This window comes from Bos grunniens, chromosome 14, assembly GCF_055505025.1.
Source record: "Bos grunniens cultivar Pamir isolate PY7600 chromosome 14, Bosgru_T2T1.0, whole genome shotgun sequence".
In the NCBI taxonomy this organism is placed as follows: Eukaryota; Metazoa; Chordata; class Mammalia; order Artiodactyla; family Bovidae; genus Bos; species Bos grunniens.
In genome coordinates, this window is record NC_141178.1 from 59,334,010 (window position 1) to 59,348,142 (window position 14,133).

A 14,133-nucleotide genomic window follows, 5' to 3' on the forward strand; every position below is an offset into this window, starting at 1 on the left:
ACACCATTATATTTAAAAATTAAGTACATAGTTTTTTTTGAAGGAAAAGAAAAATGATCAAAATTGGTTCAAGAAGGAGAGAGAAACAGAGCAGACCAATAATCATACAATAAATATTGAAACAGTGATCAAAGTCTATACCCTCCTCTCTTCACAAAGGGCTGAGAGCCCACAGTTATGCTAAACTTTTAAGTAACAGATAATGCCCCTCGTAAAGTGAGAGTGTAGGAAAAAGTGGAGTTAAACAGTTTATTTTACAAGGATAGCAGAACTTTGCCAAAGAAACTAAGGAGAACACAAAAGGGAGATTTGTAGGTCAGTCTCAAAGTAGTTTTATAAAATTCAGTACTTATGATAAAAAAAAAAACTTAGTGAAGACTAAAGGTATTACTTTAATAAAGTTCCAGAAATATTCAACAAAAATGATCCACATTAGAGAAGTAGTAAAAGCAATTCCCATAAGAAGAAAATAGGACAAGGATGCTCTCAACCTCTACTATTTAACATTCTCTTGGAGCTCCTGGAAATAAGTGAAGAGATGAGAAAAGAGGCCTGAAAGAACTAAGTGAATCCACTTACTAGTACTGATAAGTTTGTTAAACACAAAATCATATACTACCAATAATCATTTTTAAAATGGAAATAAAACATTCTGTTTGAGACTAAATCTAACAACATGTAAGAACTTTAAGGAGAAACTATATGCTTTACAGATGGAATTCAAAAAAGTTGAAGTGGATACAAAGTCTTGGTGTAATATAGATGTCCCTTCTACAGCCCGTACTCCCAGTTCATTTACTAATTCAATATAACTGATTTTTCGTCAACTTCTAAAATTCATATAGAAGAGTAAAGAAGAATAACCAAGGAAAATTGGAAATAAAAGAGGGCGTTTCCCCTATCATATCAAAAGCATCAACATTTATCATGATTAAAATTATAGTGTTGGTCCAGGGAAAGGATTATCACAAGTAGATCAAACATTAAAAAGTTAGAAGCATGAATGTAGTAAGTGATAAAAGTGGTGTTTGAGGTCAACATGAAAAGACAGGAAAATACTTGATGACCTTAAAGTATGGAAGATCTTAAAGAAGATGCAAAACAAAAGCTATTGGGAATAACTAAAAATTGTGTCAAAAGATGGGGCAGATCAGGGTAGGTCATTTACAGCATAACTTCAGTTCAGTCGCTCAGTCATGTCTGACTCTTTGCGACCCTGTGAACCACAGCACGCCAGGCCTTCCTGTCCATCACCAACTCCCGGAGTCTACCCAAACCCAGCCCATCAAGTTGATGATGCCATCCAACCATCTCATCTTCTGTCGTCCCCTTTTCCTCCTGCCCTCTATCTTTCCCAGCATCAGGGTCTTTTCCAGTGAGTCAGTTCTTTGTGTCACGTGGCCAAAGTATTGGAGTTTCAGCTTCAGTCCTTCCAATGAGCACCCAGGACTGATCTCCTTTAGGATGGACTGGTTGGATCTCCTTGCAGGCCAAGGGACTCTCAAGAGTCTTCTCCAACACCACAGTTCACAAGCATCGATTCTTTGGCACTCAGCTTTCTTTACAGTCCAACTCTCATATCCATACATGACCACTGGAAAAACCATAGCCTTGACTAGACAGACTTTTGTTGGCAAAGTAATAGTAAATTAAAAAAATCCAATTTAAATGGTCTAAACATGTGATCTGAAAATGACCCAAACATAAATGCCAACAATTATGACAGATTCACAAGCCCCCTAGTAATTAGGAAAGTGCAAATTAAAACTTATGCTAAGATATCATTTTTACTCAAAATATTGGCAAAAATTAGTTTGTTGACATTAAAGAGTAAGAATGTGGAGACAGGGACGCTCAGCGCCTTTAAGAAAGTACTGTAGTGCAGCCAGTCAGGAGGACCATTCGGTAGCTTCTGTTATAATTTAAAATGGGTGTATCATATGGTCAGTTGCCCTTACTATCCAGTTGTCTCAGTATCCAGTCTAGTGGTAAACTCCCACAGTGTACAGGATGCATATAAATGAATGTTCATTGCAGCAATTATTTGTGAAAAACTGGAAACAGTCCAGTGTCCCTAAATAGGGAAATGGCTCAATGAACTGTGATAGGAATTCATTATGGAATACTTTATAGCCATTAAAACATCATCAATAAGAGATCACTACATATGTTTATCAAGTAGATGTCCAAGATACATTGTTGCAGGAAAAAAACTAAGATTCATTATTACAATCACAGTAGGAAAACCACCTGTGTTCAAACATTCAGACACCCCGGTATTGAGTAAAATGCAGGATGTATTCAGGACCAAAAGAGGGGTCATTCTTCTTCTTGGGTGAGAACTATGTGGAAGGATGAACCTGGAAAGGTAGACTGAAATTAAGTTGTGAGACAATTGAATGCTGTGCCCAGCCAGGAGTTTGCCTTTATTTTGTGTGCTTTTTAGGTCCGTTTGCTTTCCTGAGGAAGACCCAAAAGGATGGTATTGTCATTTTACTATAGTGTGTAGGTGTACAGCCTTACAAACGGGTTTTTGGTGTCATATTTAGAAGGGATCATCTCTTAGGAGATTAGCCTTATCTGAAATTATGGTGCATGCTTGCCTGCTCAGTCGCTTCAGTTGTGTCCCACTCTTTTCAACCCCATGGACAGTAGCCTGCCAGGCTCCTCTGTCCATGGGATTCTCCAGGCAAGAATATTGGAGTGGGTTGCCATTTCCTCCAGGGGATCTTCCCCACCCAGGGATTGAACCTGTGTCTATTGCATTGAAAGGGGGCATTCTTTACCACTAGGCCACCTGGGAAGCAAGGTGGTAGGCAGTTATCTCATTTATTACATAATAAATAAATCCCTGCGAGTGAAGCTCTGGGGGAAACCAAAGAATCTGAAAAGTTCTTAAGATCAAGGCGCAGAGTAGGGGAGGTAAATAAGTATGCATTTCATGGCATAAAACAGGAGAGCCACATTCGTCACAGAGAAGGGCTGTTCTTGGTGAAGGGGACAAACGTGCATATGTCCAGGCCCCCTTCCTGAACAGCAGAGGGATGGTCAGTGGCAACAGCCGTCTTGGAGAGTGATGTCTTTCTCTGAGTGCTGGAACCCATCACCCCTACCCAGGACGGGTCCTGTAGGCAGAAGACGGGGTTGCACTTCAAAACCCACGTCAGGGAGAGGGAGTGATATACTTAAGAGAGTGGAGGTAAACACTCGGAACGTGGTGACCAGAAAAGAGAGTCCAAGGGAGGAGCAGGTAAAGCGCCCCAGCATTTCTATGAACGTGTGACAGGAAGTGCTCCATTAGAGGCGGTCACGTGGGCAGCGTGGAGGTGGGACGCGCCCTGGTCCATGTGATACAGGAAAGAATGTGACATCACTTGATGGGCCTTTTTGGGGTCTGAAAGGCCTTGACAGTGTTTGACCAGTGTGACCATCCACTGGTGCTTTCTGAGTGGACCAGAAAGCACGGTATGACCACATCCATGCTTCACGATCAATGCAGTTGAATATTGGGGCTTAAGGTTTAGTGGAAAGATGGTAAATTCTAGTTGTCGATAGTGAACTGCTGAATTGAATTTTTCTGCTTTCAACCCGGTGGTTTGGTAATATGGAAGCAGTTCAATTAATTGTCAATTCTTTTAAAAGAAAATTATTCTGGAAAACAAAGGGGAAGCGAAGGAATAGTCTGTATAGAATCCCTTAAAGAAGTATTTCTTTATTTATTTCTTAGAATGTTTGTCTGCTGGGATGATCTATCCTTTTGATAACTTCAGGCAACTTCAGTGACTGATTCTAAGTAAACTGAATTACTTGAACTAAAATTAGATAATTGGGAAGAAATGTTAACAGTACAGAAACACAATTTTGAAATATCATTAAATTTAATTTTTAAAACCGTTCTGTTGAGTTTATTTGATATATTACCAAATAATTTATTTCTTCAATACTAGAATCAGTTACCACACTTAATCTATTTGGTGAAGATATTATGTTGTTTAGTCACTAAGTCATGTGCGACTCTTTTGCAATCCCATGGACTGTAGCCTGCCAGGCTCCTCTGTCCATGGGATTTCCCAGGCAAGAATATCGGAGTGGGTTGCCATTCCCTTCTCCAGGGGATCTTCCTGACTCAAGGATCAAACCCGAGTTTTCTGCATTGGCAGGCGGATTTTTTACCACTCAGTCATCTGGGAAGCCCAAAGATATTATAAACTACTTTAAAAATGAATCTCTTAAAATTTACACCTAAATCTTTATAATTTAAATGTTTGTTTCTTAGCAAATCTAACAAGGGATAAACTGAAGGAATACAGAGTGAAGTAAGCCAGAAAGAAAAACACCAATACAGTATACTAACGCATATATATGGAATTTAGAAAGATGGTAACAATAACCCTGTGTACGAGACAGCAAAAGAGGCACTGATGTATAGATCAGTCTTATGGACTCTGTGGGACAGGGAGAGGGTGGGGAGATTTGGGAGAATGGCATTAAAACATGTATAATATGTATGAAATGAGTCGCCAGTCCAGGTTCGATGCACGATACTGGATGCTTGGGGCTGGTGCACTGGGACGACCCAGAGGGAGGGTATGGGGAGGGAGGAGGGAGGACGGTTCAGGATGGGGAACACAGGTATACCTGTGGCAGATTCATTTCGATATTTGGCAAAACTAATACAATATTGTAAAGTTTAAAAATAAAATTAAAAAAAAAAAAGAAAAAAAATGGATTTTAATCAAGAGATTTTTGAATAATACTGTCTATTAATGTTTTTACTCTTTGCAAGTCAACTATGGGACAAAACTGAAATTAAAGGTTTTTTTTTTTCTTAAAGAAGCACACTGGCAGTTTCAGATTTCTGTATTCTGGACATCATGTCTTTCGTGTGTAAGTTGCAGTCTTGGGTCAGCAGTTCTGTGTGGGAGAGTCTGGCCACAGGAACTTGCTTTTCCTTCTCCCCTTTAGTCACTGAAGACTTCCTTCCTTTTTCTTTGGGCCTCATTGCCCTTGGCCGTGGCCTCTGGATGCTCCTGTTTTCTCTTTGCCAGGTCCAGCTGAGGCTCTGATCTATAACAACCCCCCCTGGTGGAGAGAAGGGAGGCAAAAGCAGGTCTTAGACCAGGGCCAGGATCGCATGCCCTCTCCTGCACAGTGCCATTTCCCACCTCCTGGGATGAAACACGCAGGGTAGTTTTTACTGACACGTGTGGAGCTTACCTCAACCTTTTATATGTGTTTCCCACAGTCCACCCACAGCACAGAATGGTGGGAGGAGAGGTGAGGGCTGGCATGTCTTTAGTCCCACTCATACTACAGGAGAGAGATTTTCTTGACATTTAGTTCAAATCTCTCATCACATTTTTTTCTCCACATGTAGTAGTTAGATCCTATAGAGTCATCTTTGTTTTGAATGAATAGAATGGGAAGAATTTGTGAAGAATGATGTATATGTATATATTTGTTGTTCATTCGCTTAGTAGTGTCCGACTTTGTGACCCCATGGACTGTAGCCTGCCAGGCTCCTCTGTCCATGGGATTCTCCAGGCAAGAATACTGGAGTAGGTTGCCATGTCCTCCTTCAGGGGATCTCCTGACTCATGGATCAAATCTGGGTCTCCTGCGTTGCAAGCAGATTCTTCACCATCAGAGCTGCCAGGGAAGACTTAGTATAAATAGACTAATGTTAAATACATTTTAACTGTCGGCTTTGTTTTTCTAACAGGTTATGAAGTTCATGGGATGGAGAAAATACCAGAAGAAGGACCAGCACTGATCATTTTTTATCACGGAGCTATTCCCATAGATTTTTACTACTTCATGGCTAAAATTTTTATTCATAAAGGCAGAACTTGCCGAGTAGTAGCGGATCACTTTGTCTTTAAAATTCCAGGTAAACTTTCACTGTAGCTGGTGATAGAAGAATATTTAATGAACACGACCAATTATGTGACAGTCTGTGTATCTTTGAGTTCTCTATTAATAGTATTACATGGAAAATCTTTTTGCCTTTTTAGGGTAGTACACTTGGAACTCCAATTTGGGAGTATCTGTTTTAGGTAATATATCTAAATATAAAAACATTATGGCCAAAAATGTTATCTAATTTCTTTCTTTATTAATAAGTATTTAGTCATTATTTTTCAAAGTTAAATCCTAAAATAAATTGTACCTTTTGCCAAACAATATATATTTTGGTATAGAAGGTAGTTAACTTTTCATATGGTGAATTTTTCTATGAGGTATTGATTTGAGAGTTTACTTCTACAGTAATCAGGTTTTGATTACTGTCAGTTGGATAGCAAATGAAAATTAGTGAAATAAGTTAGCCAGGATATATTTTGTCTTTACATAGTAACATAATATTGCCTCAAAAACCCTAATCTATATAGCCTATTACGTCTCTTATCGTATTTGACTTGCGTGGTAGAATTAAAACTCTTGAGATGGAGGACTACATTCTTTGTAACATCCATGTCCTAAAGGCTTTGTGCCTTGTAAAGAAGATTCGTAGGGGACTTCTCTAGTGGTCCAGTGGTTACGACTCCGTGCTTCCACTGCAGGGGACAGGTTTGATCCCTGGTCAGGAGACTAAGACCCTGCATGCTGTGTGGTGTGACCCCCCAAAACACAATAAAATAAAAATAAAAAGATTAACAGGAAATTCCCTGGTGGTCCAGCAGTTAAGACTCTGTGCTTTCGCTGCTGAGGGCACAGGTTCAATCCTGGTTGGGGAACTAAGATCCCACAGGCCATACGGTACAGCCAAAAAAGAAAAAAAAAATTAGTAAACTGAATGGTTTCAAACATGATAAGAATTTTTAAAGAATCATTCTAAAGTAAACTCACTGAGATTTTCTTCTGTCACTACATTACTGGGAACAAGCCAAGAAAATTTATAGCATGTTTTCTGGATTAATAAAAGCAAAAGCCAACCCTCAGCCAGCTAAGCCCCAGACAGTGCATGAAATAACAGTTCACTTAGTGCCTCTCACAGACATGGTTAATGCTTCCAGTGTCCCTGTGTCGCTACAAAAGCCATCTTTTTTTATACACAAAGTACTTTGTGTATAAAGTAAGTTGGCTATAAAAGATATTTCTTTAGAAAGTAACATGATCACTTTATAATAGACTTGGAAACTAGAGGAAATAACATCATTACATGGTCTTATCACGCTAACATGTCCCCAGTTATCATTTTGATGTATTTTGCTTCATTTTTAATTTGTACTTTTTCATTTTATGTAAACTATTTTGTGTTCTTTTAAAAAAAATTAATGCAACATTAACATTTTTCCATGTTTTATAAAGAACATTTTTAACATATGACTAAAATATTTACTTGTTTTCTCTTATGAAACATTAGGTTGCTTCCATTTTTTAAATATACACAATAGAATATGAGGGGCTCCCCTGGTGGCTCAGCAGTAAAGAATCTGCCTGCAGTACAGGAGCTGCAGAAGATGTGGGTTTGATCCCTGGGTCAGGAAGATCCCCTGGAGGAGTCAGACACAACTGAAGCAACTTAGCATGCATGCAAAAGAATGTGAATATTTTTATTTAGCATTTGACTCTAATGTTTTCCCTCTTTATAATCTTTATGATCTTATAATATTTTATTAAACCTTCCCTATTTATTCATTTACCTTGAGAGTGCATCGAGTGAGATCAGTGAGCTTTTAACAGAAGATAAAAATTATTTCTTCTCAATAGTACTGATAATCTTGCCTCAGACCCTTAAACCTATGAGCAGTTTGGCTATTCTGCACAGTTTTCACTCTCCATCCACGTATTTCCCAGTCTCACAGGACTATGTTATGAACATCAGTCCTCTAAACTTTCAGTTTAGAGTTTGGTTAAAATATTTAATTACTGATAGGATTATTTCTTTCATCCATAAGTAGTTGTAATTTGAAAAACTGTACCATATTAAGACTGGAATGAATTGTTCCCAAGCCAAACAGTAACATTATTAAAAGCTCTTAGTGATATTGCTATTATTGTTGAATTAAAAAGTTTTATTGTTAAATTAGGTCTATGTAACTTTTAATTTTGGGGGCTTCTGTGGTGGCTCAGATGGTAAAGTGTCTGCCTGCAACACAGGAGACCCAGCTTCAATCCCTAGGTTAGGAAGATCCCCTGGAGAAGGAAATGGCAACCCATTCCAGTACTCTTGCCTGGAAAATTCCATGGACGGAGGAGCCTGGCAGGCTACAGTCCATGGGGTTGCTTTTAATTTGGATAGATTTAACTGTGGCCTGCCAGTTTGGGTAGGTCCAGGTCAGTTAGATTCACTTTCTCCTCAGTGACTCTTTCATGGGGTTAATGGAAGGTTAGATGGGTGGTTGCTGACCCCTCTCATAAATGCTGTGGACAGTGTTTGCCTATGACACGCACTGGAAGAGCTTTAGACTAGACACTCCTAGACCGGAATCTCTGCCCTGCCCTTTGCCAAATATGTGCCTTTGAGCAAGCCTCTCAATTCTCTGAGCCAACTTTCCTCCTCTGCAAAATGGGGATAAAAATCCCTATTTTCTCAGGTTCTTGGGGGTTTTAATTAAGAATTTGGATATGCAGCCAGAGTTGTAGGTGATTGTGAAGGAGGTGATCAGTAAGACATTGCTATTAATTTACCAGCAATATTGATCTTAGATTACCCTTAAGAGTTCCTGTTGGTTTAAAAAAAGTAAAAAAAGAACTTACTGATTTAAGTATAGCGACTACATTATGTAGGTTGTGAAAACTTTTGTTTTCAGAAAATTGGACAAAAAGTACTTAAGATGTATCTTCATGCTAATATATCTTACAGGGTTTAGCTTATTACTTGATGTATTTTGTGCTATTCATGGACCGAGAGAAAAATGTGTTGAAATCCTGCAGAGTGGTCACTTGCTAGCTATCTCACCAGGTGGTGTTCGGGAAGCACTGATGAGTGACGAGACCTACAACATTGTGTGGGGTAATCGGAAAGGCTTCGCTCAGGTTGCAATCGATGCAAAAGTGGTGAGTTGTGTAAAACTGATTATTAAAGGAAAGCTAGGTCAACTTTAAAATAAATGCTTAAGTAGCCAAAGTATATCAGAATTTAGATCCTGTCTTTGCACTACTTTAAAAAGTAGTGTCTGTAACTCATAACAATAGAGAAATAGTCCTTATACCTGGGAAGCCATCTTTATAAAAATTCAGTCTGGGAATTTGCAAATACCTAGAAAAGCTTTATTTTACACTTCAAAATCCAGCTTCTTATATTCAGATTTATGAAATTTTTGTATTCCTTCAGTTATACTCTTTTCATGAGTATAATCAGTCCAATTCTGTGTAGTTTAATCCTTTGAGTTGACATATTTCAGTGATAGCTGTTAGTTGGTTTCATTATAATCCTTGTGTCTATGACCAATTTATAACAATAGAACTCAAGTAATATATGACTCCTACCATTTTTCATCAGCAAATGTGATCAGCTATCTAATAGTATGAATAAAGATGAGAAATAGATATTGGTGTAATTTAGAGCTTTTAAAAAAGAATGAATTTGTCAATAAAGTGACAGTTCCTCTGGGAGTCACTGTAATTATTCTTAGTAAACTGGAGAATCTGAATGTCATCTGTCCTTTTCTTTTGCTTTGGAAAGTATTTCTCAGCTTTTTGGTCTCCATAGTGTACTTTGTCCTATGAAACACTTACTACTTATGGGATGTTTCTTCTTTGTTTTTTCTTTATTTTCATTTTAGATTGTCTGTCAGAAAAAGAAATCGTGGCACTTGCCAAGGTGGTTTTCTTTTTCCAGGCCAGTTAGAGACTGCTGCCCATACTTTCACATTTTTGTTTTTTTGTGTGTGTGTTTCCATTGCTGTCATGTAGACACCAGTTTAGACCCTTAACTTGACTATTTATCTTGCAAATACAGACCTTTGATTAAAAAAGAAAGGATTATGGATGTCTCCTTCTAACCCAAAAGCAACATTTAAGGAAGAATGGACATTTTTCCTTTATTTTTTAAATCGCAGAGTTACAATAAAATATAATACATTGCGCTCTATTCTCTACTGTGCATATTTGTATGTGTAACTCCTAGAAGATAGTGCTTTATCAGTGTGATCTTGGTGTGAGTTAATGTACTTGGCCAAGTGTTCTCTAATGGGCAACATAAAAATTTAAACTCTATTGTCCTACAGTAGGCTACACACTTCCTTAGGACAAAGCCGTCTTTTTATAGTCTGAGTGCTGAGTACAATGATTAGCACTTAGGCTCTGTGTATTTGTTGAATTGATTTTGTAAACACAATATTAAACACTGTAAGAAAGGAGCCTTTTGAATTTAAGTCTAGGTTAATAGTATTACTGATACAGAAAATTAATTTATAGCCTATTTTCTAAAAAATCTTATGTATTAAGATAGAAAACAAAACTTTAGACTTTATGAATACTGTGGACACAAGATGATATATGCACAGTTGTTCAGAAATTAAGGCTAATCAGTATAAATGTACACTGAGCCAATGATAAAAGCTAAAAACCTAGCTCAATTTTCAGGTTTATATTTTGAGAGAATTATTTCTTCCAAGGTGTAAGATAAAAGCTAGAAAAGCTTTATTTTACACTTCAAAATCCAGCTGTAAATCTATTGACGAAAATAGATTTGGAATTACCCACATTGATCATGGGACTCTAATTCCTCATCCTTAAGTAACGTTTTAAGGACCTTTGCCTGGAAGAAGGCTTGATAGAAAGAAATCACATAAAGAAAGAAACCCTTTCATCAATCCTTGAGTTTCTAGGTAAATAAGATAACCTAGATCATTTAAGGTTTTGGTACAAAACTTGAGAAAATTTAATGAACAGTCCTTTACAAGTTAATCAACAAAAATCTTTAACGTTGCTGGCTTACATCATAGCAGTGTATTGTTGATAAGACTTACATCACCCCCAACCTTTCTTAGCGCTTTTAAAGGCTTTGCATTGGTGCCCTGCACAGTAAGTAGGTGACGTATGTGATTATTCCAATGTTGCAGATGAGGAAACTCAGGCACAGAGAGATGGAGGGACCGAAGCAGAGCTTGCAGTTCAGGACTGCAGGCAGCCAGTGCACTTCACAGTGAGTCCGCCCACCCTGAGCTTAGAGGTCCTTCCAGGTCCAAGAGGGAAGCCTTTCAGTCGCATGTGGCCATAGCTGTTAATGGCACCAGTAACTTATTTAGAAAAGCCTTTGCTCGGTCTCACAGAATTACCATAAACTTTGAGTCAGAATTTAAGACAGTTGTTGCAGGGTTAGCTGCATTTAAATTGTATAATAACAAAGTAATGGAAATTCAAATGAAAAAAATCTAGATTGTCAATGGAGGTTCACAGAATATTGATAGCAAATATTTAAGGTTCATGTGAAAATTATAGGCGTTTTGGTATAATCTACATCACTCTTTTGTACTGTGGTGTTGGAGAAGACTCTTGAGAGTCCCTTGGACTGCAAGGAGATCCAACCAGTCCATTCTAAAGGAGATCAGTCCTGGGTGTTCTTTGGAAGGAATGATGCTAAAGCTGAAACTCCAGTACTTTGGCCATTTCATGCGAAGAGTTGACTCATTGGAAAAGACTCTGATGCTGGGAGGGATTGGGGACAGGAGGAGAAGGGGATGACAGAGGATAAGATGGCTGGATGGCATCACCGACTTGATGGACATGAGTCTGAGTGAATTCCTGGAGTTGGTGATGGACAGGGAGGCCTGGCGTGCTGCGATTCATGGGGTCGCAAAGAGTCGGACACAACTGAGCGACTGAACTGAACTGAAATCATTTTTATTTTGTGAATTCCTGAGAATTCCGACTTTGTTGAGAATTTTTAGGTAACATTATACCTAAATAAGTTGGGATAAAAATGAGCCTGTGTACTCTAATTGGAAAACAGATAACAGATGTAAAAGAAGATAGCATTTGTTTCAGTAATATTTTTATGTGTATTATCTTAATCTATAAAAAAGCTTGAGATGGGATAATTCTTATTACTGTCCCTGTTTCATACATAAAGAAACTGAGGTGTAGTGAGTGACTTGCCCACTTACATTTTTGTGGCAAAGACTCCAAGACCACTGTATTTCCTGAGAGGAATTTTAACAAAATACACAGTCTCTCCCTCTCACATACATGTACAAATTGTTAACATACATTAACAATTTGATTCTAGGTTACTGATGCAACTACCTTGTTATACGAAGCGTCACAAAGAAAGGAGTGAACTACAGTACTTAATTGTAATAACGATAATGCTTATAGCTGTAAGGCAGCAAGCTTGAACATGAATATAGAAACCACAGACCCAGGGTACAGCCTGGAGTACTAAGCCTGTAGGGTAAGCTTTCTCCTGTTTAGTGTCTTCTAGAAATGCCCAGCCTCTGGAGAGTTAGCCATTAAAGGATGATAATGCAACTTAAAGAGCCTTTTGATGAGGGTGAAAGAGGAGAGTGAAAACAGTGGCTTGAAAAATCAACGTGAAAAAAACAAAGATCATAGCATCTGGTCCCATCACTTCATAGAAGGGAAAAAAGTGGAAGCAGTGACAGATTTTATTTTCTTGGCTCTGAAATCATTATGGACGGTGACTGCAGCCATGAAATTAAAAGATGCTTGTTCCTTGAAAGGAAAGCTATGACAAACCTAGTGCATGTGTTCTAAGTTGCCTCAGTCGTGTCTGACTCTGTGACCCTGTGGACTGTACCTCACAAGGCTCCTCTGTCCATGGGATTCTCCAGGCAAGAATACTGGAGTGGGTTGCCATTCCCTTCTCTAGTGGATCTTCCTGGCACATGGATTGCATCTACATCTCTTATGTCTCCTGCATTGGCAGGTGGGTTCCTTACCACTAGCACCACTTGGGAAGCCCCATGACAAGCATAGACAGTATATTAAGAAGCAGAGACATCATTTTGCTGACAAGGGTCTGTATAGTCAAAGCTGTGGTTTTTCTAGCAGTCAAGTACAATGTGAGACTTGGACCATAAAGAAGGGTGAACACTGAAGAATTGACGATTTTGAATTGTGGCGCTGGAGAAGACTCTTGAGAGTCCCTTGGACTGCAAGGAGATCAAACCAGTCAATCCTAAAGGAAAGTAACCCTGAATATTCATTGGAAGGACTGATGCTGAAGCTGAAGCTCCAGTACTTTGGCCACCTGATGCGAAAAGCTCACTCATTGGAGAAGACCCTGATGCTGGGAAAGATTGAGGATAGGAGGAGAAGGGGGCGACAGAAGATGAAATGGTTGGATAGCTTCACCAACTCACTGGATGAGAATTTGAGCAAACTCCAGGAGATAGTGGAGGACAGAGGAGTCTGGTGCGCTGTAGTCGGTGAGGTCACAAAGAGTCAGGCATGACTTAGTGACTGAACAACAACTACAAATGCATCCTGAAGAATCTTTATAAAGTACACCCTTCGATGCAAACTTTGGGCTTAATGCCAGAGTAAATCTGGCAGAACTGGTTGGAGAAGGCAAAGTGGTGTATATGTGAGCTGGAAGTTTTCTGTTCCTTCTTGGGCATCTTATCTTCTCAACTCTGAAGACATTATGCAACTGTTTAAAATATTAGGATTCCAGCTGTCGCTTTATTCTACAAAACTAGTGGTGGTTTTAGAAAAATCGTAATCTGGATTTTTTTACAGAAGAGTCAGTCTACTTTGTCTTAGGTGTTAGCTTTGTGAATGAACTCCAGCAGATTTTAATTCTTCCTCGGACTGCTTTTCTTTACATGACTTCCCTCTATCCTAACTGGTTTTTAAAATGCCTGCTGTCTGTTTCCTACCCTTTGTTTTCAGAGAACACAAGTGAATTCCTCAGAATTTTCTTTCTGTTCTGTCGATTCATACCTTCTGTGGTTTGTCCATTACACTGTCTGTTAGCACCTACTTTTTCTGGGCAGTGTTCCAGGTGCTGGGGATCCAACTGTGAATGAAACAAAGTCTCTGCTCTCGGCTACAGAGATAATAAATAAGTGATCAGTTAGGTATATGTGAGGGAGTAAGTTTTATGAAGAAAGCTGTGCCTGCAGAACCTTTCCTTCAGCCCACCACTTTTTACTGCTTTCCAAAGCTGAAAAGGAACAGCTTTTTAAATGTCAGCTTATGTAAATGTTTCAAGCCCTGCTC

At 38.7% G+C, this 14,133-nt stretch overlaps 1 protein-coding gene across 23 annotated transcripts in view; it reads left to right on the plus strand.

Annotated features, from left to right (window-relative positions):
- TMEM68 (transmembrane protein 68) overlaps window positions 1-14,133 on the plus strand; it is a 41,963-nt gene that overhangs the window by 14,196 nt on the left and 13,634 nt on the right. For 11 of the 23 annotated variants that reach the window (XR_015140851.1, XR_015140850.1, XR_015140852.1 and 8 more), the window contains 2 exons: window positions 5,723-5,890; window positions 8,807-9,000. Coding sequence is in view for 15 of the 23 variants with exons in the window: in XM_086336945.1 (XP_086193071.1) it covers window positions 5,723-5,890; window positions 8,807-9,000 (362 nt within the window). In the remaining 8 variants the exon portion in view is untranslated. Of the gene's footprint in view, window positions 1-5,722; window positions 5,891-8,806; window positions 9,001-11,009; window positions 11,093-14,133 lie in introns of all 23 variants that reach the window. The other 12 variants (XR_015140848.1, XR_015140847.1, XR_015140854.1 and 9 more) reach the window with 2 other exon arrangements.